This window comes from Panicum virgatum, chromosome 3N, assembly GCF_016808335.1.
Source record: "Panicum virgatum strain AP13 chromosome 3N, P.virgatum_v5, whole genome shotgun sequence".
Lineage (NCBI taxonomy): Eukaryota > Viridiplantae > Streptophyta > Magnoliopsida > Poales > Poaceae > Panicum > Panicum virgatum.
The window spans coordinates 66,775,930-66,803,481 of record NC_053147.1 but is presented as its reverse complement, the minus strand read 5'-3'; the positions used below and the strand labels follow the sequence as shown (position 1 = coordinate 66,803,481).

At 49.1% G+C, this 27,552-nt stretch overlaps 4 protein-coding genes and 1 pseudogene across 7 annotated transcripts; 1 reads left to right on the top strand and 4 right to left on the bottom strand.

Annotated features, from left to right (window-relative positions):
- Positions 1-313: 313 nt before the first annotated feature.
- LOC120666899 (transcription factor PHYTOCHROME INTERACTING FACTOR-LIKE 13-like) lies at positions 314-3,797 on the bottom strand. Of its 3 annotated transcripts, XM_039946885.1 has the most exons (9): positions 3,482-3,797; positions 2,689-2,812; positions 1,982-2,588; positions 1,789-1,890; positions 1,636-1,701; positions 1,472-1,537; positions 1,163-1,393; positions 928-1,084; positions 314-695 (listed from the first exon to the last, which is right to left on the bottom strand). In XM_039946885.1, exons 2-9 carry the CDS (start codon positions 2,745-2,747, stop codon positions 655-657), a joined length of 1,329 nt encoding a protein of 442 aa, XP_039802819.1. In that variant the 5' UTR covers positions 2,748-2,812; positions 3,482-3,797; the 3' UTR covers positions 314-654. The 3 variants fall into 3 exon arrangements, with proteins under 3 accessions (XP_039802819.1, XP_039802817.1, XP_039802818.1); XM_039946883.1 differs by having other exon boundaries at positions 928-1,393; XM_039946884.1 differs by having other exon boundaries at positions 928-1,393; positions 2,740-2,812.
- An 8,323-nt stretch (positions 3,798-12,120) lies between these two features.
- LOC120666898 lies at positions 12,121-13,014 on the bottom strand. Its single transcript, XM_039946882.1, has one exon. It carries the CDS (start codon positions 12,984-12,986, stop codon positions 12,324-12,326), a length of 663 nt encoding a protein of 220 aa, XP_039802816.1. The 5' UTR covers positions 12,987-13,014; the 3' UTR covers positions 12,121-12,323.
- A 345-nt stretch (positions 13,015-13,359) lies between these two features.
- On the bottom strand, positions 13,360-22,940 carry LOC120666896 (WD repeat-containing protein 75-like). Of its 2 annotated transcripts, none has more exons than XR_005671929.1 (16): positions 19,556-19,759; positions 19,251-19,451; positions 18,954-19,124; positions 18,251-18,644; positions 18,004-18,122; positions 17,097-17,174; positions 16,797-16,937; positions 16,619-16,663; positions 16,105-16,271; positions 15,937-16,015; positions 15,733-15,815; positions 15,434-15,563; positions 15,214-15,346; positions 14,598-14,733; positions 14,133-14,307; positions 13,360-13,886 (listed from the first exon to the last, which is right to left on the bottom strand). XR_005671929.1 is itself a non-coding variant. In XM_039946880.1 (16 exons), the coding sequence occupies exons 1-16, from the start codon at positions 19,673-19,675 to the stop codon at positions 13,684-13,686; spliced, it is 2,388 nt and encodes a 795-aa protein (XP_039802814.1). In that variant the 5' UTR covers positions 19,676-22,940; the 3' UTR covers positions 13,360-13,683. The 2 variants fall into 2 exon arrangements, 1 of the variants encoding a protein (XP_039802814.1); XM_039946880.1 differs by having other exon boundaries at positions 14,585-14,733; positions 19,556-22,940.
- On the bottom strand, positions 20,093-22,901 carry LOC120666897 (pentatricopeptide repeat-containing protein At4g02750-like). Its single transcript, XM_039946881.1, has one exon. The coding sequence runs from the start codon at positions 22,865-22,867 to the stop codon at positions 20,762-20,764; it is 2,106 nt and encodes a 701-aa protein (XP_039802815.1). The 5' UTR covers positions 22,868-22,901; the 3' UTR covers positions 20,093-20,761.
- Positions 22,941-25,391: 2,451 nt separating the features above from the next.
- On the top strand, positions 25,392-26,396 carry LOC120668042 (annotated as a pseudogene).
- The last annotated feature ends 1,156 nt before the right edge of the window (positions 26,397-27,552 follow it).

Here is a 27,552-nt window from a genome sequence, read left to right as displayed (position 1 = left end):
AAAAGGTAATCTGGAAGAGTTGATGGATGATGATGAGCTCAGAGAAATGATTGGCAAGGCTCCTCTCTTCTTGGAAACTGGAAAAGACTTGGTATGTCATCCATGTCCAACTACTTTTGTTGGAATAAATAAAAAACAAACTGGTTTAGGAGTGTGAGGTTCATATTTAGTGGTATGCATCAGTGTTAGACGATAAACCTGGGTTAAGGTAAAAGAACTAGTTTTCCAACATAGGCATCCTGGCCAACCTTTCTACACCAGCTTCAAATCGTTCTCTTGGGCCAACTAGTTACAGTGTCGTCTGAATCCAAACTTACATTTTCCCAAATGATCTCTGAAACAATTTGGGTAAACAATCTAATCATAGACTAACCATGACATGGTCAACCAGTTGTGGAACACAACACCATTCAGTACATATCAACATTTTTGCATATATCGCGAGAAAGAATCGCGTGACTTGGCAAATCTCAATCGCCGATCGAATTACTACACTGCCTATCAAACGCGTAAGAAATGACTTGATCAGTCAAGGGATTGAACAAATCTCAAATTTATCTATGACTAGTTATATATATAGATCCCAGTCAAGCCTTAACCTTACAGCATCAGTACTATTACTAACTACACAAACATGTAGAATCAGAATCCCCATCAGCTGGTGATACACTGGATCTCAGGCTTGCCACAGTTTTCTGAAAATCAAGTTCAAGGATAGGAAAAGTCAAGTCAGTGATGAACAAGAACAACTGTATTGTTTTAGATTATTGTAGAGCTATCCAAGGATGGATGCAATGCATGTGGTTGAGTGTGAGCAGGAAACTGTTTTGGAGCATAAAAGAGCCTCCCGACGGCGACAGGTTTTCACACCAGCAAGATCACATTCTCTTGACTGCCGAATTTGATTTTTTGTGCAATGTCGCGTACCGTATTTCTTGTGCAGGGTGCCGTCGGGTGGCGACGTCCGTGCAGTCGCCGCTGGCAGGCTGCTGGCCGGCACGGCGGGTGGCGGCGGCGGTGGCGGCGCCGGGCTCTGCTGCTGCTGCTGCTGCTGCTGGTAGAAGCCCATCCCCTGCAGGTAATGCTGCTGAAATCTCTCAGGAAACAGCGGAGGCATACGTGCATGCATCGTGGCAGAAGTCCAGCGGCGTATGGGTGGTACCATGGGGGCCGCCGCCGCCGGCGGCGGCGGCGGCTGCAGGTGGTCGACGGCGAGGTAGCGCGCGTAGGGGTCGGCCCCCGGCGGGCTCTGCACGGCCGGCGGCGCCATGAACGGCATCCTTGGCATGGACGCCACGTGGGAAGGGGCCACCATCCGCTGCATGTACTGGTGCACCCCCGCCGGGAACATCACCGGCGCTGCCGCCGCCATCCCGCCGCCCATCCACATCATCTGCACCGCGACACGTCACACATCGAGGTCTAGTTCTTAAGCAATTACGAACATCTTAAGAGGGTAGTAAGTACTCACCTGCAGCTGGAGCTGCAGCGACTTGAGGTACTCGATCGCCTCGTCCAGCATCGACGCCTTGTCCGTCTGAAGGAAGAATTCGATTCGACGCAAGAAAGAGTATGAGATGAGATCGCCAAGGAGGTGAGATACAAGAGCAGAGTTCCAAATCCACATGTGTTTACTTTGTTGCAGTGGGGAATGAGCTCCTGCAGGGTCTTCATCCTCTCGTTGATCCTGTCCCTTCGTCTCTGCATCGGGGTTCAGATAACAGTTAGCAATGGCGGGAACCGTCACAGACGAACGAAATGGAAGTTCCTGGAAGGTTCGCAGCCTACCCGCTCCGAGAGGTTGTGCACTTCGGCGGCGCGCCGCCGCTTGGCCGTCGTCAGCTTCTGCGCCGGCTCGCACGTCGCGTCGGCGGACTGGAACTCCGCGTCCTGCATTCGCGGCCGCGTCATCGATTGATCCGGCAGGGAAGATGGAGGTTGCGCCGCGGCAAAGATGGCGATCAGGCACCGGAGCGCGTACCTCGGTCTCCGCGGCGTCGCTCGGCTTATTCCGCTTGCCGCTGCGGTGGGCGGTGGCGCCTGGCTGCCCGGTCCTGGTGGTGCAGGACGGCGGCCGCATCGACGACGAGGTCACCGTCGCCGCGTCGCGGGCCCTGCCGCCGGACTTCCCAGCGGCCCCCGGCGGCGGCGCGCCGGCGCGGGCGCGCGGTGTCTGCACGTGGTTGCTCCCGCAGAAGCTCGACCCGACCGTCAGCATGGACGACTCGACGACGGCCTCCGTCGTGGTCGCCGCGCACTCGCCGCCGGCGGCCGCCCTCGCCGCGGCGGCGTGCGAGACGTCTCCGAGGTCCCCCGGGCACGCCTTCTCCCGCGGCGGCGGCGTCATCATCGCGCTCCGGTGGGCCGCGCACTCCGCCTGCTCCTCCCCGAAGAGCTCCGTGAAGAGGTCCCTCTCGAGCGCGTCCTCCGCCGGGTACTGGAACCACGCCGCCGCCTCGTCGTCTTGCACCACCGCCGCCGCCGCCGCAGCAACCTTCTCGGGCCTCGTCGGCTTCCCCGGCGCCTGGCTCTGCATGACCACGTGGCCGTTGCACCACAGCAGCTCCATGAGCCCCTCGTCGTCGCCGCTGCAACCACACGTTCCACAAGAACCACCGCATCGATCAGCCACCAACGGATTCATCCAAGAGCGAGAAACGGAGGAAGCCATGGACGACCAGAACGCACTTCAATGTCGCGAAGGCTTCCCCCATGCTGCTGCTCCAATCAGGGACGTACTGGTTCATGGCTCAGATCGCCGGCGCCGCCGCGGGCATCCCACGGAACACGCCGCACGCTGCCGGCTCGATCGCTGCAAGGAGGAACACAAGAAACCCTGTCAGGTTTGCAGCTGCTGCAGAGTGATCAGACATGCAGACAAGCCTACTCATTCAGGCCGTGTTTTGTTGGTGAAAAAGTTTGAATTTGGCTACGGTAGCACATTTCGATGTTATTTGATAATTAATATCTAATTATAAATTAATTAGTATCATTAGATTTATCTAGTAGGAATCAGTTAGACTATGTAATTAGTTATTTTTTCAACTGAATTTAATATTCCATGCATGTGTCCGAAAAATCGATGTGACATATACTACGCAATTTTTTTTAGAACTAAACGCAGCCTCAGATTGATCGCACAGTGGCGACTGAATTTCGAGGATCAAATGAAAACCAAAAGTGCAGTACGAATAATACACTAATCTACAAAGCGTATTCATCTACCTGAAGCTCTGACTGAACCTGCAGATAAACGAGGCAGCAGGAGATGATGAGCATGCAATTAACAGAGGACGAGCAAAGGAGGACCCATGAGCAGTAAAAATGTGTGGACGAGAGGGGAGGAAGCTCCTCCGGTACGGATAGAGAAGCATATCCGTTTTGACAAGTGCAGACAGAACGACGTACAGAGAACCGAAAAGACAGGGAAAAGAAAAGGGAATCTGGAGATGGACAGAGAAAGTACAGAAGAAACAAGAACCTGACTGTTCGTCCTGCCGGCTTCTGAGCTGAATTTTGCTGCGGCCAGAAATAAATCTGCAGAGCCTCCTTCACCTTCTTCTTCTTCTCTCTCTCTCTAGTAGTGTGGTGCCTGTGGCCTGTGGCCTGTGGCCTGTGGGAGCTGATGATCGCTGATCGGTAGAAGAAGCAGGTGAGGAGGAAGGGGTGGTTGAGGGAATTGGGAAGTTGCTGGCAAGCAGGGGAAGCAGGGCGCGGCGGCCTTTAAAAGGAGGCCAAGCTGGTGCAGGAACAGTGCGCGGTGCGGCGAGAAGGAGCGAACTGGATTCGGCCGGGGGCACAAGGGTAGACCGGAGAGCGACCGGGAATGGTTATCGCGCAGCCATTATACATGCACAGCACAGCCCCCAACTTGCCGCCACCAAAATCAAACATAGTATTTTTCTTTGAAAACACACACACGCACACGCACACGCACACGCACGAGAACGTAACACACCACTAGAATCTCATAGGTTGAGATCCTCTGCCGTCGAATGTAGACACCAACATACACACTCTGTCACTCTGCAGTCTGCAGTCGACTGCAGAGGAACTGTGCCCGAATCTCATGAAAGTTGAAAGTTGGATCAACACATAGTTTTGATCATAGAATTAAAATCGACAAAGATTATATACGTTCGTTCGAAATTAAAAAAAACTCATGCTACAATGGATTTGAGCACTTGTGTGCGTCGCGGTTGCGAAGATTTGCTAATTGCTAGCTAGCATCCTGCCACCTCTCGGCCTCATCGTCGTCGGCCTGACTGTGCGTGTGGCACCGGATCCCTGAACTAAAAACAGATTAGCGTCACGTCCATCTCACTCCAACTCACTCACACGCACTCATCACGCAGCCACACGCCTGAAGAACCAGTCAGCGGCGTTGCGTCCATGCATCTTTGACAGGTTCCACTCCTGCGGCGGCGAGCCCATCCCATCTACTGCACAACTGTGCTCCATGCCCTGTTCTACCCGGAGAGAAAGAAAACCACGCGTGATCCGAGCATCCAGATCTCAATGCGATCGATGCCCCTCCTGTTCTACTGTGCTGCAGCAGGAGCTTAACAAAGATCCGATCGTATTGCGGCCTGGACCCACGAAAGGAGAACAGAATTCTATCCACTGCGAATTTGTTTGGAGCACTCGATTTATTGCAGGATGTGATGTGACCTCACCTCTCTCGCTCTCCGTGGTGTTCAGAACTTCAGATCATGGGCACAGGCAGGGCTTGAACTTTGCAGTCTTGTTTTGTTTGCATTTTGTCGGGTAACACGATTAGGGACACTCTAATTAGGGTACTAAGATCATCCTAAAAATACAAACACACGTTAGGCAACTGCGCCCACGAAGGCCCACGGCCTCTGTGACACCCCGGCCCAGGGCTTAATAGGATACTCATACCAACAAGTTGCAACTTCTTTTCCGGAAGCCGGTCTCCAAAAAACTCCGAGGTTAAGCGTGCTTGGCCCGGAGAAATTTGGGGATGGGTGATCGACCGGGAAGTTCTTCCCGGGTGTGCACGAGTGAGAACGAAGTGTGCAGAAAAGACTGGTGTTGGTCTGTGAAGACAATCTATGTCCTAGAAAGCAGGCAGATGTAAGCGGGCCCGGCCTCGGGGAGGCGGGACGTTACAGAATGGTATCAGGGCCGACTCTCGCCGACTCTCGCGGTTTCACGGGCAGTACGGTCATAAGTGCGGAGGCATGAGCATGAGCGCGTGGGGGCGCAGATGCCACCGGCATGTGCACGGGCGCGTGGCGGGTCAGTGCGCGGGCATCTGGGATGCACCGTTGGCACTGGACGCACGGACGTGGCACAGGGACCGTTGGCACTGGACGCACGGACGTGGCACATGGGCTGCTGGCACTAGACGTACGGGACGTGGCCAAGAGAGGACGTTCCTAGCTTGGGATTGACCGACGAGGACGTCGGTCTCTTAAGAGGGTGAGCATGTGACACCCCGGCCCAGTGCTTAATAGGATTAATAGGATACTCATACCAACAAGTTGCAACTTCTTTTTCGGAAGCCAGTATCCAAAAAACTCCGAGGTTAAGCGTGCTTGGCCCGGAGAAATTTGGGGATGGGTGATCGACCGGGAAGTTCTTCCCGGGTGTGCACGAGTGAGGACCCGCCATCCCGGACGTTGTGGCAACACTGTGGAACCTACGACGCGGGACGAGACGGGCTCGGCACTGCTCCCGTCGCTGTTCTGCCAACTCTGGCTGTCCGGACTCCACGTCACCACACGTATAGCCCCGGGCCCGCCCCCTGCTTGGGAAGGGGTCCGGCGTTGCCACGTGCCCCCCGAAGAGGGACGCCCGGCGCTAGCAGCCGGGGGCCCGGACCTCCCCCCTCGAGGGGTCCGGGATCTCCGTGTGACTCCCGGACCTCCTTAGTGCGCACGCCAACCCTTTGTCCTGGGGGTCCGGGACTGCCACGCGCCCTGCTACCGCTGGTGCTCGTATATATGCAACACTCTAACCTGCAGGGCCCACGGAACGCCACTACGCCACATCTGGAGAACCGTACACCCTACAGCGACGACCACGCTGCCTGCTGGGATTGACAGGACGCCGGCGCGATCTCCGCGAGGTCAAGGACGATGCCCAGGACGACCACTACACCCGACGTCATACCCCACAGTGTACTTCCCACAGTAATTGACTGTTGTATCCCCACAGCTCGGGGAGAAACCACGACTTCTGCGATTCCCTATACATGTACCCGTCCCTCCTTATGTCTATAAAAGGAGGAGGCGGGCTTCCCTTAAGGGGGTCGGTCGGCTCTCTAGGCATTACACCTCTCACAGAGCACACACTCGCTCCTAGCCCTAACATCGCTACTCGACACGCTCAACCCCTCTTCTAGCAGAGACTTGGGAGCCTTCCTCCCTCTCTCGCCTCGCTTGTACCCCCTACTACAAGCATACCGGGTGCAAGATAATACAGTGCCCTCGCACACCCTCTTGCTGGACGTACGGCTCCGCGGCCGGAACCAGGAGAAACCCGTGCGTTACTGTGTTGCCTCTTGCATCAACATTTAGGACGAGGAAACACGCAACATTTACTAGTTGGGATCTGGACCCCGAGTCAGGACACCGACACATTTTGTATAGCTCTTTTTTGTTTGCTGAAACAGTAATTGGAGAAAAAAAATCATGAGTATGTGGTTTTCAGGTATGTCAGATTCTCGAGTGAGGTGTAATCTTGAAGCAATGTCTATTTTTCTTTCTTTATTTCTGTTTTTTCTGCAAGTTTTTTACCATTTTTTTTCTCTTTCGTACTTCTAATAGAACTTTTGGCGATTCAAAAAGAAAGAGCAATTGATAACCAATCAGCCTCTTTTATATTCCGAAGTTCTCATCAAAGTAATGCGCCAAGATGCGTGCCCGACAAAAAGGTCACAAGATTTGAAGTCACGGAAACTTTAAGAAGCTATCTGATATCATACATATGCCAAGGATTTGTTGATGAGACATTTTTTTAAGAACAAGGATTATAAATCCGGCCTCTACATACGTGTACGTACACAGCCGATTATTACAACGTTTACAAAGGAAGAAAAACACCGCCAGTCTGTAAACTAGACAAAAAACTAAAGCAAACGATAATTATGCTTCCACCCTCCCTTGACTAGCTCCATAGCAATGATCTCTATGTTTCTGCTCATCACGGAGAGTGTGTTCTTAGCATGCTCCTCACGCTGCAGCTGCGCCCAGAACCGTAACCAGTACGTTCCCCTGAAGATAACCTGCAAAATCGAATTAACTTTAATTTTGTTAAAAATAATATCATTTCGACATCTCCAAATGGCCCAGCAAACAGCAGCGACCCCCACCCAAATCAAGTTCCTAATATTTTTAGATTGATTAGAAAGCCACGAGTCAAACATATGGCGAATCGATCTAGGTGGCATCAAGCCTGTAGCATAAAAGATAATCCTCCAGACTATTCTCGCATAAGGACAATCCAGGAAAATGTGTTTGATATTCTCATTACTGTTACACCCACAACATTTTTGGCTTCCCGTCCAGTTTTTCTTAGCGAGGTTGTCTTTAGTTAAAATCACTCCCCTTTGTAAAAGCCAGAAGAAAATCTTAATTTTTAGAGAAATCTTCAACTTCCAGATCAACTTATGTCTAAATGGCGGATGTGTATCAATAAGATGCAGATAGAAAGATCGAACTATAAAAACCCGAATTTGGTCAAGTTCCACCTAAAACTATCTAACCCATCCACCAAATCAACATGGGCGATCTGTGCTACCAGATTGTGCCATTCGACAAGTTTGTTATCCACCAATGCCCTTCTGAAAGATAAATTGAGGAGTCTCGTAGCCATTACTTTGGCCACCGTTGCATGAGGGTCACGCACAATATTATAGATTGATGGATAACAAACTTTGAAAGGCTCCTGACCTGCCCACGTATCCTCCCAGAACCTAGTCTTGCTCCCATCTTTAATTTGAAAGGAGCTTTTAGCCAACACCTCATCTTTTATTTTCATCAGTCCTCTCCAGAAATGAGAGTCGCAAGGTTTGGCCTTGACCTGAGAGAGCGACTTAGATCTTAGGTATTTATTAGTTAGTAGATTTTGCCACAAACCATAGGTGTTTAGCAAATTTACAAACTATTTTGACAGTAAATATTTATTCTGCAACTGTAAATTTAAGATCCCAAGTCCCCCCTGTTCTTTAGGACGGCACAAGATGTCCCATTTGGCAAGGTGATGCTTATGCTTATCCGAAGATCCTTGCCAAAAAAACTCTTAATCTAAAATGGTCAAGATTCTTGAGCACCCCTTTGGGGATCTCAAAAAAAGACATCATAAACATAAGTAGGTTACTAAGTACCAAGTTTAGTAGAACCAAACGTCCACCATAAGATAGGTACTTTACTTTCCAGTAGGATAGCTTTTTCTCAAAACGATCTTCAACTTTACTCCATTCAGAATTAAGGAGTTGTCTATGGTGCATTGGAATCCCCAGATATCTGAAAGGGTATTCTCCTGCGTTACAACCAAAGAGATCGGTATAAATATCCTCCATTTGTTTTGCTGCACCATAGCAGAAGATTTCACTCTTGTGGAAATTAATCTTTAGACCGGATAACTATTCGAAGGCACATAGCAAAAGTTTGAGATTCTTTGCTTGTTCCAAGTCATGATCTAAAAAGATGATAGTGTCATTAGCATATTGCAAAATCGACAAGCCATCATCTAAAAGATGAGGAATGACACCTCTTATTTGACCATCGACCTTTGCTCTTTTAATCAGGAGAGCCAACATATCAGCCGCAATGTTAAATAAGATAGGTGACATCGGATCTCCCTGACGGAGCCCTCTCTTCGTTTGGAAGTAGGGACCAATATCGTCATTAACTTTGATTCCCACACTCCCGCGAGTCACCATTCCTTCAATCCATCTACACTATTTAGGAGAGAAACCTTTTATGCGTAGAGTTTGCTGAAGGAATGACCACTTAACCTTATCGTAGGTCTTTTCAAAATCAATTTTGAAAACGACCCCATCACGCTTTTTGGTATGCAGTTCATGGATAGTCTCATGTAGAATAACGACACCCTCCATGATATTCCTGCCTGGCATAAAGGCAGTCTGCGTAGGACTCACCACCGTCTAAGCTACCTTATTCAACCTATTCGTGCCAACTTTGGTAAAAATTTTGAAGCTGACATTGAGGACACAGATCGTCCTATATTGTTGAATTTTAGTAGCTTCCTAAACTTTAGGAATTAGCGTGATGATCCCAAAATTCAAGCTATAGAGGTTTAATTCCTCTTTGTGGAAATCCGTAAAAAGAGCCATAAGGTCGTCCTTAATTAAGTTCCAGAAGACTTGATAAAATTCCATTGGAAAACCATCAGGACCAGGTGCCTTATTATGTTCCATCTGGAACATAGCATCTTTTACTTTAGTTTCTGTGAATTCGCTGATGAGCACATCATTCTCCTCTTGGGAAACTTGTGGAATATCCAAGATTTGATTTTCCATAAGTGTAATCTCCGACATGTCTGGAGTCCCAAAGAGGTTTTTATAAAACTGAGTGATATGGCTTTTAAGCTGATCATCACCAATAACAACCCCTTGATCATTTTCAAGTTTATAAATGTGTTGTTTTCGGTGTTTACCATTAGCAACTAGATGGGAGAACCTAGTATTATCGTCTCCCTCCAGAAGAGTTTTAACCTTAGCTCTCTCGTACCATTTGATCTCTTCTTCTCTCAAAAGAAGGACTAATATCTCTTTTAGGTAGTGTTTATAATTAATTTCTTGATTAGAAAGAGGTGCCAACTTGGCCTTTTTATCTAAATTTTCTAAAAGAGCTAAAAGCTTCTTCTTTTCTTTTCTATGTTTCTGCTGCATGCTTAGCCCAGCCTCTGAGATGTTGTCTGAGCCTGCATATTTTATTCTGCCATCTCTCAAGGGGTGTACGTCCCGAAACGTCTGATTGCCAAATGTTTACAACCATATCGTAGAAACCATCTCTAATCAACCATCCTCTTTCAAATTTGAAATGAGACATGAACCCTAGTCTCTTTTTTTCTTCGACACAAGCCAACCATGACTAACACATGAAAAAAAAACAAAATGAAAAGGCAATGAATTCTCCAAGAAAGTGAGAAGGAATATTTTATTCCAAGATAGAAAGTCCAAAAAGGAAGAAGAAAGGAAAAGTCTGGCATGGGATCTCATGCCGCCCTTCATCATCAGAAATTCATAACAGCCGTGGCCTCAAAACAGATCCTCGGGATCCCTGGCCACATATTTTATTCTCCATCTGGGGCCTCTACTTGCACCAGAGAACCGAGCGAGCTCCATTCCATGGCGTCAGAGTGTTCTCAGCCCATCAGATGAGAGGCAGGGAACGCAGCAGCAGGAGCCCTCCTGAGGCTCAGGGTCGCCGCCTTTGCTCTGACGGCTACAACCTTCTTGTCTTGTGGCTCACATCCCTCCCCTGGCTAACCATACCTGATCTGCTAGCATCTTGGCTACCTCACTTAACTCCTGTACACTGACATAAAGGTGCCAGCGGTTTCTACATCAGAATCATGCGTGACAAGCTTGCTGGATGACGCATTAATTTGATGAAAATGATTTTCGTCATATTATGTTATTAGTTGTTGGAGATTGGAAAATGATTTTCCATCATATTCTGAAGGAAATTTACTAAGTAGAAGAATCTTTCGTAGTCCTAGGATGACCATGCATGAGGTTCAAGGTTTGTGCTAGAAAATATTGATGTGCCTAATTGTGATTCAGTTAGGGGATGATCAGTGCTGGTTGCTTTGGCTAGTCTTCATGATTCTTTGGAAAGCTTCTGGGCAGTTTTGTTTGAGAGAATAAGGTGAGCAGAGAAGCTGGGTGGTTGACAGAAACAGGTAGATGGCTTCACTGAGAGAAAGTAATTCCCTGTTCAGTCCATACCTCATCCAAGCAGAAATGGGCAGCTTAGAGCAGGTATAATAATAAACTTATAGCCAAGCTAGTCAGTAATTTTGATGATGTGGAAGGGGGAAGGGAGGAGAGAGAAGAGAGCTTGGCTCCTAGTTAAGCACCAAATTGGGCACGGATGCATACGTAATAGTGGGTCCTAATAAAGATCTATATGAGTACAATAGGAAAGAGAATGGAACCATATAATAATAAAAAATATTTGAAGACAAGTAAAAGCCTAATTATTATATAACTTGGCTCTTGTTACTTAGCTTATAGCAAAACACTTGGCGCTATTATTAGCCATGCTCTTATGATGGCTAACTCTAGTCTTTCGGTGCTGAATTTCTTGGAAAGCACAGCCGACCAGGTGTTCTTGGAAGCATAGCATCTTGGCGATTGGAGGCAGTAATAATGGTCTTGTTTGATTTCTCTGTTCTAGGATTTTTCTAGGAGGAAATCTTGTATGCATGGATTGCTAAATTAAATTTATTTGCAAAATCTCTTTACAGATGGGTGTAACTTTTCGCGATTAATCAAATGACGGTAATTAATTGATGATTGGCTAAAGTGATGCTACAGTAATCATCATCTAATAATGTGGTCAAAGACCTCATTAGATTCTTCAGATTTACTAGCACAAAGATTCTGAAGTTAGTTTTGTAAACTATCTTTATTTAATATATTTAATTAGCAGTCAAAGTGTTTTTTAAAATCTTTTAGAAACAAAGCAGATGGACTCATGCTACGAATCCTCCTGCATTAGGAGGAGCTGGTAATCGGGAGATGACCCTGCCTCCAGTCCAGCCACTCATTCCGTCAGTGGACGCCCTCGGGAGCGGGAGGCGCCGCCGCGTGGCGGCGGCGGCGGCGGCGGACTGGCGGAGGAAGCCGGCGACCGCCACGTGGGATGGGCCACTGACCTGACCTGGGTCAAACGAACTGGGTCTTCCCTGACCGTGCGATCGGAACGTGCGGCCCAGGTTGATCCCAGCGCGGCACCGGAGGGACGTTTTGCGCATGGGACCCTGCATCGCATGGAATTTACTGTTACGACCCCCTCAGATTGGATCGCGAATACTGTATGTACTGAAACTGAAATGGAAACAAATATCACCGTACTTTTGTAGAAAAAAAAATCTTCATGAAACTGACACTGAATTTAGTACACATATCGAGTTTAAAGAACATCACGGAAATGAATAGACAACAACCTTCTCTAACTCTCTCGACTGCTCCTTGATACAAACATTTTGCTCAAACTGCAAAAAGTTTAGTATGCTACTAACATTTTCCTTAATTAGTCTACCATTTTTTTCATCTACTAAGCTAATCGGCTTATTTCGCCACATGACTAGCCATGAGCTATCTAGTTGCGGCGATCGATGTTGCCCGAGAAGACGCCCCACTTGGACTGGGCGACCTGCGCGGCGACGGCGGCGGGCACGTCCATGGTCGCCCCCTCGGCGGCCTTCCCGCCGCTGGCGATGGCCGGGGCGCCGGTCCCCGCCGCCGCCGTCTCGCCGCTCAGAGCGCCGGGCACCCTCGGCCTTACCTGGAACGGGTTGAACAGCGACGCCCACAGGCTGAGCTGCTCCTGCCGCGTGGCGCCCACGTACGGGGGCACGAGCGCCGGCATCCCGGCGAACGCGGGCGGCGCGCCGGGGAGCCACGGCATGGACGCGCCGGACAGCGGGAACGACACCGGCGGGAACCGCAGCCCGCCCGCCAGCGCGCTCCCCGCCGGCATCGGCATCGGCATGGGCAGCGGCAGCCACTTCCCCGCGCCGAGATCGTCCTGGCCCTCCTCGCCCCCGGCGGCTCCGGCCCACCTGGTGGCCTCCGGCGCCTCGGCCGCCGTCACGTCGAGCACCGCCTCCGACGCCGCGGACTCCGTGCTCCCCTCCGCCGCGTGCAGGCGCCTCAGCGGCCTCGCCGCGGCGCCGCTCCTCCCGCCGAGCGCGAGGACAAGGCAGAGCGTCGCTGCGACAGTGGCGGCGGGCCAGCAGCGGCGACGACGGTGGTGGTCCATTGCCGGACTGTCCGTGTGGGTTGGCTTCTTGGCACGGCGTGGTTGTGCGCGGCGGCGAGGCCGTATGTATAGGACGCCGTGACGAGGTTTTAGGTAGGGGTTTGTAGGGGACCTGTCAGGAGAAGGGCATGCTCCAGTGTTGCCTCTCCTACTCGCCTCCTAGCTGCTGCTCGTTGCAGGCAGCTGGTTGACAGTTGAACACGGTTGATCCATCTGGGTGATAGTTCAGTTAGGCCATGCAATGTTCGTGTCCACTTATACAACATAAACTTTTGCAAGTGGCCTTTTTTCTGGCCCATGAACACATTGACAAAAATATAAGCTGCTACTTGGACCGAGCTACACTACCACAGTGAAAAGAAATGGAACAAGCTAGCGAAGACATGGAACAAGCTGCAGACATCATATCACACAAAAAATTGCCAGTTTGGTTGTCTGGCTTACATGTGAAGCTGTCAAGGAAACAAAACTGCTACGGATCAGTAGGTTGCCAATCACTTGGTACCACTACAAAACGGGCTTGGTTTCAGCCGATGCTAGCCCGTGCTCACGGCTCAACAGCACCACCCAGGATCTCCACATGAGTAGCTTCTGCATTCCAGCATGGACCGATCACCTTTGTTGCGTCTAAGTCAGTGGAGTTCTTTCTGCATTGCCATTTTGCAATGGGTATGATGGGACAAAACTTTGGGGTGTCTCACTCATTTGCGACTGGTCTCTTCTCGAGCAATGATGACAAGAAAGCTGAACATAGTTTTGTGAGGGGCGGAAGAACATGTGACGAGCCACTGAATATGGTCTCCCAAGGCCTGTCTGAAGGGATAAATGGAACATCTGAAACCTCTTTCTTTGACTCCAGCTTTGGAAGCTCTCCGTAGATAGATGCGTAGCCGATTAGTGCTGAAAAAAAAAACAGACAAGAGGGTCAGTGCTTTTACACAATGTTTTGAAGTTGAAAGGAAATGGGACAACACAGCCATTTTTTGCTAGTTACAGATCAAACATTTTCCAGAACCTCATCAGAAAATCATAACATATAACAAGCGACAATAGTAGCAAGGATTGTAGAGAAGATGTGAATACGTGGCAGTAGAGTATAAAAGAATGCGTCCAGGAACAATGTAACAACCCATGCAACACACTCACCAAGTTCCTCAGCTTGAACCTTCTTGTCTATGTTCCTGCTAACGACCAACTCTTCTCTCTTCCGGGGATCAAAGATGACATATTCATGAGAACCATTTACATAAACCAGCAACATTGTCTCTTTATCTTTCGAAGAGACGTCACCCTTCACAAAAGAAATGCTGCCACCCCTTGCCTGGAAAAAGTGAGATCAACCAAAGTTGAGAGTTATTATGGTTCCTCAGTCCATTGTGTGCTATCTAATAATACATGCAGAAGGAAACAAACGAACATAAATTTTATTGGAGAACTAAAGGAATAGGCAACTAAGCACACTGTGCTATCCAACAATGCAAGTATAAACATGAGAATATTAAAAAGAATAAATATCAGTTCCTTAAGTATATCCAATGGAGCAATACTCCAAAGCAAAAACAAGTGATATGACAAGTCAAAAAGTCAAATGGACATACTTTCTTTACCGACCAGGAGGCAACAGGGTTCGGGCTTTCTGCATTAAAAAGTAGAATCGCTCCATTTTGCTCCGTCGATGTTCCTCCATCAGGACAGCTCAGAAGAGTAAGAACCGCAAATTCATTCCCATCTGGCGAACAGCATGCAGCTGTAAAAATAAAACATCAATATGAGAACAAGATCAAATGTGCTTGCTCATTGACCAGAAATTAGTTTTCACAAACCCAATTGTCAAACAACATTTGATAATGTTGATAAAGAGGACTCGCACAGAGATAAGTATTACAACAGTAGCAGCATTCAAATGTGATAGCAGTGGAAATGAGCTACTACAATGTAATACGGCAGCCTTTAAGCAGGCCAGATTCACCATGATGATCATGCTGGAACTTAATTAGACAAATAAAGAGCAACAATTACTGTAACAAGGCTGTCAGATTCAACTTATGTGCCTCTGCAATCATGACCAGGGAACTGATCCATACCCAAGCACCAGAACTACAAATTGTATTTTCCCCAAATCCCAATAGGACAAAGCAAAATGCACAGTAAGAAGTAGAGCATGCATAGTATTTTGGCCTTGCTAAGTCTAGATAGCACAAATTGTGTTGCCAACGTAGTTTTGTACCTTCGGCATAAATGCTGTAAGCCCACTGCATGGAAAGATTTGAAACATTCCATACAGTAACCTCTGGTCTTGAACTCTGGCACAGAGACATCAAAAACACCGATGTCCCAACAAAAGAAAGATTTGTAATTGGCTGCAAATACAATAATTGACACACATCAAACTGCTGTTTTAAAGCAGAGGCAAAACATACAACACAAGTCAAGGTCTAATCAGATACCGATAGTGTTTCTGCAATTACACCAACAAGTGCATTGCTATCAGGATCCCACAATGTGATGACACTCTCAGCTGCAACTGCAAGAACAGATCCATCGGCTGAGAAGGCTGCTGCTGTCATAGGTTTCTTCCTGCAAAATTCCAATTGCTCAGAATATTATCTGCTTCACATAGTAATAAAATAAAAAATTGAATGCTGGCATACTAATTGTGTGGTTATGTAAAAGGTTTACAAATCTGCTTAAGATAAATTTTAACCATATCAATAGGTATTGCTCAAAGGTAAACAGAGTAACTCACTTGTAAGAGCCAACCGATTGGCATCTCCAACCAGCATAATTTCTTTCATTGCTTGATTGTGAAGACAAACTCTGGACCCAAACCTATAAAACCGAACAATAAAACTTACGAAATAAGGAATCATGGCATCCTCTCAAAGATCACAGACATGCTTTATGAAATAAGGAAACAGGGCATCCTCTCAAAGATAACAGACATGCACACCTTGAAGTTACCACCAAAAGAAGAGCTCACAGCCATATTTCTTCCTGGACGGAAAGCGACAGCAGAAACCCCAGCATCACTGCATGAAAGATTAAATATAAAAGTTAGAGAAAATAGTTTCATACATTCATTTTGTATTTATCAGAAGCCTTATAAACATGAACCAACCTGTGAGGCTCATAAATGACAGTGGACAAAAAATAATTTCCTGCACTAGACCCATGATTCCAGAACTTCAGTGTAACAAGACCACCTAATTCTTCTTCAGGAAGCTTGACGTCCACAGTGCACATCAAACTGCCATCTATTGACAATGAAACTAAGGAAATGTACATCTGTAGCCAAGAAAAAAAATGGAACATGTCAAAAACTAAAGTTAAATTCTGAATACCAAACAAGAACAACAAATTATTCAAGCAGCAATGGTAACTAGTTTTTTTTTATCACGAAAATGCAAACAAAAGATATTCAGGACAGTTAAGACTATGTAGAAAGTGTATCAAATACAGCATAAAGGTAAGTAACAAAAAAAATTGTAAAGCAGCATATAGTAGTGTGAAATGTTTGGAACATAATAAACCGAGAACAGAAACAAAGAAAAGGAAAAGGGGAAATAAAAAGAAGGTAAAGTGAGTACACAGTACAGGACTAGAAATATACAGAAAGGTACATGGCATCTTACCGTGATATCGTCAACAGGCTGAAAATTCCTCTCACATACTTGCAACTGAAAAGGTTAACAATACTGGGATTAGTTGCACTATAAAATGTTCATCGTGCTAACCACTCATCAATCGATACACTGCCCAAAGGAGGACTGAGTAAACAATTGAAATTCCTCTGTTAGGTTGATTGCTTACCTCTGAAACCTCAGTGTTCTCGAACAGATTGTAGAACTGTATGCAGTAATCTTCCGTCGGTATAGCAACAAGTTTATTAGTATAATCAAATCCGTACACAACCCGATCAGATCCACCCAAGCTCGGGGAAGCAGTTGGCAGCTAAAGAGATGAATATAGAAAAGGATAATCGTGAGATCAAGACCATACAATTAAATTAGTATACATCAGAAATATGGAGAGTTGGAAACCAGAACTAGCAATGATATTTAATTGCATACTCTTGAAGGAAAAAAGCTGCACATTTTTCAAGTTACAAACCTTAATTCCAGCAATAGATCTCATGACCTCCATATTAGGCATTTTTAGGAGATACACTTGGTTATTTGTACATGACACCTAGAAAGCGAACAACATCAGCCATCATTCAAACAGTGGACAGGGAAATCCAACAGAGCATATCAAAGATGTAGCTTGAAGCATTCATGAGTGACTGAACCAGTCCCACACCAGCGAACCATTATGAATCCTCCTCGTGCTTGGACAATTACAAATCAAAAGCAGGACTCTAGTTTACCTCACTGTCAGCTCTAACAACATTATGCAACCAGTTCTTTATACTAACGCATACCACCATACCTTTATGTTATGTCACTGCATAGTTAGCACTAGCTTACGCTGCCATGCGGATAGACACACAAACAACTTTCTTTATTAGATAGGTTTCCTCATATGATGAGACTTAAATTAGTCATTATACCCATATTTGTACAACAAAAGAAAAAGTAGGGAGTATCAAATGATTATTTGAACTAGTACCACAAATGCAGAGTAAATTTCCCCAGTCATTAAGCATAGATATAGGTTTAACTAGAATATGGTCTTGGGCAAACTCAGGAACTAAAGTGGAGGGAACTTGATTTTATGTTTCTATACTATAATACGTAAGAAAACAAGGAGTGACAGTGATAACAGTATGAGATCCACGCATGACCATAGGACAAATTTGTTGATGTATTTCCATCTATACTAGGAGATGCGCTGGTCTCAAAATTTGAATTATTATTTTGATTTTAATCGATTAGCGACATAATTTCTGCGCAAGACTGAAACATGATTCACTAAACTTCCATTTGAATACAGATCCTAAAACTTCATAAATCAACAATATAATTTGCTCTGCAGAGAAAAGGCATTGGGTAAAGGAAGCTAACAGAAGGACACTTACACAGGAAATGGAAGAATCTGGAGAATCTACAAAGAACAAAAGAGGAGACCCCAGACGCGGTTTATATCTTCTCTTTCCAGTATCTAACTGCCATACAACAATAACTCCCTCCAAACCACCTACAAAACAGAAAATTTGTCTGAGAATTATAAAGCCAAAAAAAAATCAGGCCATCATTACAGATGTTCCAGGAAAAGACCGAATTAAACTGATGTAGATAGAAGGTAAATGAATCAGTAAGCCAAACCTGAGAACAAGTATGCTCCATCAGAGGAAAATTTGAGAAACCTCACTCTGCTTGAATGCCAATGCCATGTCGTGCAAGTGTCTGCATCATCATTGCCCCTAACACCATCCCTTCCTTCATCCACCTTCGACTTTGCACTACTTTCAGAGAACTTTGCATTTCCAAAACCTCTCCAAATCAAGATCCTCCCTGTTACATCACCAGCAGCCACAATTCCCTCGCTTGGATGGAAAGCCAGAGTGGTCAGGTTTTTAGTGTGCCGGAGCTTTATCTTCCTAATCTTATCATGCTTGAAATCTTTCGTTGGTATTCTCCAGATATGGAGCTTTCTTTTATTTGTAATGCCCAAGAATTCCCCAGAACTACTTGCAACAATCTTTTCTGGTTTCCTTGTCTGCTTAAATTAGAGTAAATAGTGCATAGAAGTAAGTTTCAAACACTGAAAAAAAATTCAACAGCAACACATCTTCAAAAAATTCTGTACTGATAAAAAAACAAAATTCTGTACTTTCCAATTGAAAATTTTAATCATTTCCAATTTACATACCAAGATTAAAGGCAAATTTCATAGCTATTCAAGCGAATTACTATTCCAAGCATAACTGTCCATATAAAGTACATCAAAATTCTAATAGTTATTCATGTGGAAAGTGGTCGGAAAATTAACAATGATCAGAGAAGGTATAAAGCTGAAAAACCTCACCTCAGCCAGGAGATAACCCACTTTACGCCCCTTCGTCAGGTCATAAATTCTCATCTGCCCACGCAGAGCTTTTGGTTCATTAACTGGCTTACTTGTATCTTCGACAGAGACAAATGCAAAGGGAGTCGACACCTCAGCTCCTTTTGAGGTCCTACATATGTTAGGAATCACCTGTGCACACAGAATCAAAACATAAGCATGCAAATTGGCATATTTAATCTCAAATTCACTCAGCTCAGCATAAAGACCAATAATAACCAGAGCTACGAAATTGCTGAGGCAGCAGCTTGAGCTTACCATGGAGTGGACGGGGAGTCCGACCTGGACCTTCCGCACGGCCTCCGCCGCCACGAAGTCCCAGTATATGAGCACGCCGTCGAGCCCCGCGGTCCAGCAGTTGCTCGCGAGCTTGGCCGCCGGGGTCGCAGCCGCACCAGCCGGCGGCGGCACCACCACCACGGCGGTGACGTCCCCCTCGTGCCCCTCCAGCTCCGACACCTGCGACACGGAAACCACAGGGTCGCGGTGAGGCAACGGTCACAACCCCCCACCACCAATTCGTTAAGCGGACGCAGGCGGCGGCCGCGCGGGGCGGGGCTTACCAGCATGGCGGTGGCGGTGCTGAAGACGGAGACGGTGCGGCCGGAGCAGACGAGGAGGAGGCGGCCGTCGGCCGAGAAGGCCGGCGGCGCGGAGACGAAGCTCTGGCCGCCGGTGATCATGGCGGCGGCGGCGAGGGGGTCTAGGGTTTTGGGGCTCGGAGTCGGAGTGGGAATGAGAAAGCGGCGCTGGCAGGACGAAGGGTTTCGGGCTTGTCCCGGCGGTTCGAACGGGTTGGCGGATCGACGGCCGCGTAAGCGGGTCCAGACCCGCTTTGAATTTGGGCTTTAGGTTGATGGATTGGGCCGACCTGTCTCCTTAGGTGGGTCGGGCCTGACCTGATTAGCATAACACGTATATATCATCCCCTCCGAAACAGAGAGGCAAGCTGCAATCCTCAACTCTCAGATCAGAAAAAAGAAAGAAAAAAAAACAATCCTCTACTCCAACGCTATACAGTTCATGACATTCCTCTCAGATGAAAAAAAAGAACGAAAATTCATGACACGGCTCAGAACTCAGAAGCAAAACTGAAACAATTCAAGGCAAAGCTATACAGGCGTGTACAGAAAGTCGTTTTGGAAAAGGCGATTGCAGAAGCAAAGCACCAGGATAGTGAGCAAAAGCATGCCAATGTGAAATGTTCATGGCAAGGAGCAGCAGTACTAGAGTAAATGGGAAATTGCAAACGTTAGCTCAAGTTGCTTAGCCCTTGGTTTGTGCATACTTTCTGTTTCCGAGGATGGATCCGGTGTTTCAGGAGATATGAGAAGAGTGACAATGTATGATCATGTGCTTTCCAGGTCTCAGATTTCAGTTTTGTGTTAGTCTTCGGACCGCGGCTCAGAGGACACAGAGATGGCAGCTTAATAACAAGAAATCTGAGGCTCTCCTGGCTTAACAAGAACGGGAAGTCAGCAGCCCACTGGAACGAATGCTGTAAGACAGTGCAAGCAGAAGCTTGACCCGGCAGGCACTGGAAAGAGAACTACTGGGACTTGGTTTTATAAAGTTCTGCAAAAACAGAAAACACTGCTGTCCTCCCGCTGTATAACTTCCTCATTGGCATGGGAGTCCAACCAGCAACCAGGGTGCAAAAACGCAAGAGTCTAGTTCAGACTTCAGACAGCAGCCTTAAATAACCTGTCTGTATGCTCAAGTTCCATAAATGAGTGAAAACATAGCGCAAATTCATTGAATGAGAAGGTCTATGTGGATCCAGCTAAACCAGGTGGCTTATGCACTCCCTTTTCTTTAATTGAAGCCCTCACCTTTTCAGCTTCATCCCACTTGCCTGCCTCAGCACTGATATTTGACAGCAGCACATAATTTGAGGTCTTGTTAGGTTCCAATTCAAATAACTTCTCAGCAGCCAATCGTGCTAGCTCATCGTTTTTGTGCAGCCGGCATGCTCCAAGCAAGGCACCCCACACCCCAGCGTTGGGTTTGATCTGCATTCCTTGCACAAGTTCAAATGCCTCGTTCAGTCTCCCAGCTCTTCCAAGCAGGTCTGCCATGCAAGCATAGTGCTCAGCCACAGGGTTTACTGAGTAATCCTTTCCCATTGAGTTAAAAAACTTCAGTCCTTCATCAATCAATCCAGCATGACTGCAAGCCGACAAGATACCAACAAACGTGACCTCATCAGGTCTGATATTCTTGGCTTCCATTTCCCGGAATACTGAGATTGCCTCGTTCCCGTGACCGTTAGAAGCATGGCCATCAATCAACGCATTCCATGAAACAATATCCTTGCCCACCATCTCATCAAATATTTGTTTTGCTTCCAATATCCTTCCACACTTTGCATATGTGGAAATCAAAGCATTTCCAGCAAATGAATCGTTGATATACCCACTCCTAACAAGAAGACTGTGGAATTGCCTCCCAACTTGCAAAGCAGCCAGGTTTGCACATGCGCTGAGACAGCTTGCATAAGTAGACCAATCAGCCAGCTTTGTGTCCCTTCTCATGAGCATGAAATGGTTGAGTGCATCAACAAAGAGTCCATTCTGAACAAATCCAGATATAACTGAATTCCAAGACACTGTATTTCTCCTATTCATCCTCCTGAAAATACTGACTGCCTTGCGCATTTGACCACCCTGAGCATAGCCAGCAATCATGGTGTTCCAAGAAACCATATCCTTATTCGGCATTTGCTGGAACAACAACATGGCCTCTTCAAGCATTCCACACTGGACATAACCAGATATCATCGTATTCCAGCACACTGCATCGCGCACCTCAATTCCATCAAAAATCTGACGAGCATCACCAACCATCTTGCTCTGTAAATAGCCATGCATGAGTGCAGTCTTCGCTGCGACACAGTTGAAAGGCATCTTATCGAGAAGATCCTTTGCTTCTTGGAGTTTCCCAGCACGTGCCAATCCACTTATTATAGTTGTCCATGAGATAGAGTTCTTATCTGGCATCTCCTCGAACAGCTTACTGGCCTCCTCCATGAGAGAGAGCCTCACATACCCTTCAAGCATCACGTTCCAAGCCACAATGTTTCGCTCAGGCATTCTGTCGAACAATTTTCTGGCATCACTGATCCTCCCTGCCCGGCAATATCCATTCAGCAAGGTCACCCAAGAAATGACATTAGGTGATTCAATCCTTGCAAAGAAGGTAGAGGCCCCATCCAAATCCCCAGCTCGCACATACCCCTCCAGCATCAAGTTCCAGGACACCTTGTCCTTCTCCACCATTTCGTCAAAGAATTGCACTGCACGGACCATTTCTCCACTCTGGGTAAGACCGGCCAGCGCCGAGTTCCAAGAAACCAGGTCCGGGGCTGGCATCTCCTTCAGCAGCTTCACCGCATCGTCGAACCTGCCGTTCTTGGCGTACCCAGAGATCATGGCATTGTAGCACGCCGTGCACTTGTCGCTAGGCATGCGGTCGAGCACGTCCCTAGCGAGCTCGAGCTCCCCCGCGCGCGCGTAGCAGGAGACCATGAGCGTCCAGGAGAAGTCGTCCCGGCCGGGCATCGCGTCGAACAGGCTCCGGGCGTCCGCGACGCGGCCGTGGTCCGAGCACGCCGCGATCATCGCGTTCCAGGAGACGCTGTTCCTGCTGGGCATCCCGTCGAAGAGGGCCCGGGCCTCGTCGATCCGCCGGTGGCGCGCCAGCGCGGAGAGCATGGCGTTGTAGGTGACGGTGTTGCGGCGGGGCATGGAGTCGAACAGGCGCCGCGCCGCCGCCAGCTGCCCCGACCGCGCGAGGCGGGTGAGCTCCTGGTTGCCCCGGAACACCGCGGAGGAGACGGCCGCCGCCGTGGCCTTGGCGGCGCCCGCGGCGACCATGAGTCGGGAGCGAGCGCTCGTTCGCGTCAGTCGTCGGCGGCGAGCGGGAGGCACAGATCGCCAGCACACGGCGCTCTTGCTCGATTCGGCCCACTTGGAAGTTGCAGACCACCTGGAAAATAGAATGGACTGGGCTTAATCTTGGGAGGCATGGGCCGTCTAGGAAAAGGTGGAAGTTTTTGCATTTTGGTCAGTGTGTTTGGGGCTTATGCGGGAAGCTATCAGCTATATGAGTGCGTTCAAATTTAACTCCGTCACCGTGATCACATGAAGAGGGGATTTGATTTAAAATGCCAAGGACCAGTGGCGGAGCTGACAGTTTTTCACGTCTAGGGCCACTTATCTAAGTGTTTGGAGCACTTAAACTAATCCACATACTAATAGTTACAATAGCAGTAGCTACAAAGTTCTTAAATTGCATGATTTAGATTATATCTCCAACCGTTAAGTCTAATTGTACGAAAAACTCAATAAAAACTTGAACCTTCTGTTTCTAAATTATCGGCATCCACATTGCCAGCTCTACTTGATGCTATTATTTCAGACTATACTACACTCTGGCTCTACTTGTTGCTCAACTTCATCAAGAGGTTGGCAGAAGGTTGGGTGCAGTTACAGGCGTAGGAGCACGAGAAAAAAAGGATCTTCTTGTCCTGTTCCTCTTCATTTAGTAATTTAGTTTATATAATGATATTGGGACATAAATAATCTCTTAAGTCAATGTGTTTGATTTTAGCAGAAAAATGGATGTGTATTGCAAGACTACCCGATTGGGGAAGATAGAATCAAATTGAATAATTGACCTTACTGCTTGCTGATGGTGGTCTGCTGGCTTGCTACTTTTGCGGCCGACCGTCCGGCCATCAGCTGTCGTGCTAGTGGCCCTGGCCCCTGGGCGCCTGGGCGCCTGAGCGGCTAGCGCCGGCCGCTGGCTGCGGGCCGCCTGGACGCCGAGCAGCCGGAAACGCCGCGCCGCGCGCCCGCTCTCATGCGCCTCCAACCGTTCGGCAACCTCGCCCCATCGTGACCTCGCTTGTCGGCCGCTCGCCGCCACTGTAGCTCGCTTAGGTTTGGGAGAAGTCGGGCAAGTTGAGCAAACCGGCAGGTGGCGCTAGGGGTGAATGGTGCGATGCAGAGACAGGCCGACCCCAACCTCCGGGATGAGTTAGTCACAAAAAAAAAACCTCCGGGATGAGTTGCTGGGCTGCGAAAGAACTTGGGCCGCCTGAGACACTAGGCTACTCGACGCAAATCTTTCGTTGGATCAGGGAAACTATAGGAGATTGTGTTTGGTTGGAGGTGCGGAGCGAACCCGGTTGGAGCCAACCCACTTTTAGTCTGTTTGGATGAGAGGTGGAGGGAGCGGAGCGGCTCCAGAAAAGAATATTCACCCAAGATGCGGGTTCGCTCCCCCGTCAAATTTCGAGGGACGGAGCGAACCCATCCGGGTCCGTCCGCGTCCGTCTCGTCCGTCCTCGTCATCTTCTTCGTCCCGGCCACTACTCCCTCTCCCCTCTCGCCGGCGGCCCGCCCTTTCTCCCCTGGTGCCTTCTCGGCTGGCCGGACCAAGGAGCTACGCTGGCTCGATGGGGGCGACGCCCCTCCCGCAAGGCTCGACGTAGGCGGCCGCCGCCCCTACGCATCTCCGACCCGCCTCCCCGCCGTTACTCTCGCCGCCGGCCTCATGTGGACTCTGCTTCCCCTCACGCTGCCAATTGCATCCCGCCGGAGCTCGCGGGGAGATGCCTCAACTGCCCCCCGCGGCGGCAGAGCTCGCCCGCGGCGGCTCGCGCCCGCGGCGGAGCTTCAGGCGATGCCGCTGGAGGAAGAGGAGCTTCAGGCGACGCCGCTAGAGGAAGAAGAAAGGAGGAAATGGAGAGAGAGGAGAATGACACGTGGGATCCACTAACGGAATGAATCTGCCATCCATTTCATATCCCAATTCCTCCAACCAAACAAAGATTAAGGATTGAGCCAACCCATCCCAACAAAGCTAACCAAACTTGAGGAGGGTTGGAGTCATCCCTAAAATCTGGGTTGGAGTGGCTCCAACCCACCCAACCCGCAACCAAACAGACAATAAAGGGATCTTGGGCAAGACCTAGGGCCACGGCCCTAGTTGCCCTAGGCCCATATCCGCCCCTGCCAGGGACCATGGAATCTTCTTTTTCATGTTTAGGACAACTCCAACAGCCTCTGCAAAATGAGTTGGATAGGTAAAATTAGCAAAACTAGGATAAAAACTGGGTCCAACAGCCTCTCTATCTTGCTTGGTTCGGTATCGTGGTCGCTATCCCACACCCCGCGCTAGCTTTTTTTCACAAACTGTCGCACTCGCCATTCCTCTTCCTCCTCCCGCACCCTGGACCTGGATCAGGTGCAGTCGCTATACGGTCGCACCATCCTGAGCGTCAGGAACGAATCAAGGGCCACAGCCAGACGGACGTCCACAGCAGACAAGCAAGTTGGAGGGAAAAGGCGCTCCCTGGTGGCGCCATTTTCTTCTTTGCCACGGGAGCGTGCCATGGCGGGCGGCGGCGGCAGGGGCGGCACGGGGTGGTCCTCGCTGTTGGCGGACCTGCTGCTCGCCGTCTTTGCGCTCCTCCCCTCCGACGCCGACTGCGTCCGCTTCTGCGCCGTCTGCGCGGCCTGGGCCGCCGCCGCCCGCCCGCGTGCCCTGGCTCGTGGGCTCGCGCACCGACCGCTCCGGCCGCGGCGGCGCCGCCGTCTCGTCCTTCTGGCTCTCCCCCGGCGCCGGCCTCCTCCGGCCCTTCGTCGCCGCCGTGCCTGCGGGGCTCGAGTACCTCTCTTCCTCCCGCGGGTACCTCGTGCTCTCCGACCCCAGCGTCAGCCCCAAGGCGGTCGTCCTCGTCAATCCCGTCACCGGCCGGCGCATCCGCCTCCCGCCCATTGGCTTCTTCAGGAGGGGGCTCGACGTCACCACCGTCGTGCTGTCCGCCGACCCGGGCGCCGCGGCCGAGTGGGCGGCGTCGCGGTCGGGTTCCCGATGACATCCCTCGCGTACTACAGCTCCGCCGCCGGGGCGTGGGCGCAGCTCGACTCCGCGGCCCCCGGCTACGCCGGCGTCGAGCACTACAACGGGCGGTTCTACGTGGCCTTCGGCTCCCGGATCTGCGTCCTCGAGGCCGACGGGGATACGCCCGCGGTCATCCCGCTCGAGCGCGTCGATGAAGGCGACGGCGCGGACGGCTCATACGACGGGAGGCGCGTCTTGGAGACGCACCTGGTGGAGTGCGATGGCCAGCTGTTCCTCGTCTCGCTGCGTGACGACGACATGGGCGGCCTCGCCGTGGACGAAGGGGGCGGCAAGGGCGGCGGGGACGCGCGCGCGGTCAAGGTGCAAAGGGTGGAGTGGCTCTTGGACGGGCGGGTGCGGCTGGTGAGGGAGACGGACCTCGGCCGGAACGCGCTGTGGCCCTTGGATTCGTTCCTGACCCTCAGGATGGTGCGACCGCTTAAGTTGCACCTGATCCAGGTCCCCGCACCCCTCCCCCTCCTCTCCCACTAGCTTCCGGCAACTGCTGCCACTCGCCGTCGTCCTTCTCGTCGAGGCACGGCGGCACGGGAGCTGCGGCTGCAGCGCATCCTCGAAGTGCTCGAGCCGGATGTCCGCGTCGGCCTCGATGAACAATACGCCTTTCCCAGAATCCCAGTGCACTCCATGGCGGGCTTGTACCCCTCGACGCCGTTGTGGCGGGCGCACGATGTCCGCGAGTTCCCCGACCTCCTCGACGCCGCCCGCCATCCAGAACCTCCTCTTCTACAACTGCCGCTTCGCCATCAATGACCTCCCCAACCAGCTCTACGACGTCTCCTGGTCTCTGGGACGTCATCCTCGTGCGACGGCTGCCCGGATCACCAGCACGGGTCCTGTGCGCCCACCAGCGTGCTCCCGCGGTGGAACTGGATGACAGGGATGTGGAATCGCAGGCCGTCCCGGTCGTTCTGGTCATGAGCAACAGCACCGCCGCCGATGTGCTTCTTCACGGGGAAGAAGCTGAATGGAAGGGTAAAGGGGAACATTATACAAAGAGTGAGATTTGGCTAATCTGTTGGTGTGCATCTAAATATAAAGAGATGATCTTAACTAAATAAATAGCTAAATGGGAATATAAAGAGTGGAATTTGGCTACACTCTTGGAGTTGCTCTTACCCCCTTCCATCTAAAGTGAAGTTTGAACTGTGGCATCATAAGGACAGTCCCAACCTAGACTCTACCATGGAGTCTAAGACTCTTATTTATTGTGTTTTGCTTATGTGACAGTATATTTATGGAAGAGAGAGAGAAAAATCAAGACTCCAAGTCTTATTTAGACTCCAAGTCTTCACGCAAATCAAGAATGAATGTGAGAGAGACAAGTGGGCCATATAAACTAAAGTAACACACTTTGTATTTGTAAGTATAATTTCTTGTGATGGAGTCTTTGAGGCTTAAACTCTATGAGTGGAGTCTGCATTGGGACTGCCCTAATGGACTGAATCGGAGTTAGTTTCATTTAGATCACCGCCGATGCAAGGTAAAACCGTGTCCCAAAAGTTAAAGTAGGGGTATTAATTGGTGATTTTTATATGCACCTCTAATTCTTTTTTAATTTAAAATTTTATACAATTTTTTCAAAATAAGATCTTAGTTTAAAAATTAATACAAAATTTTGAACTAATAA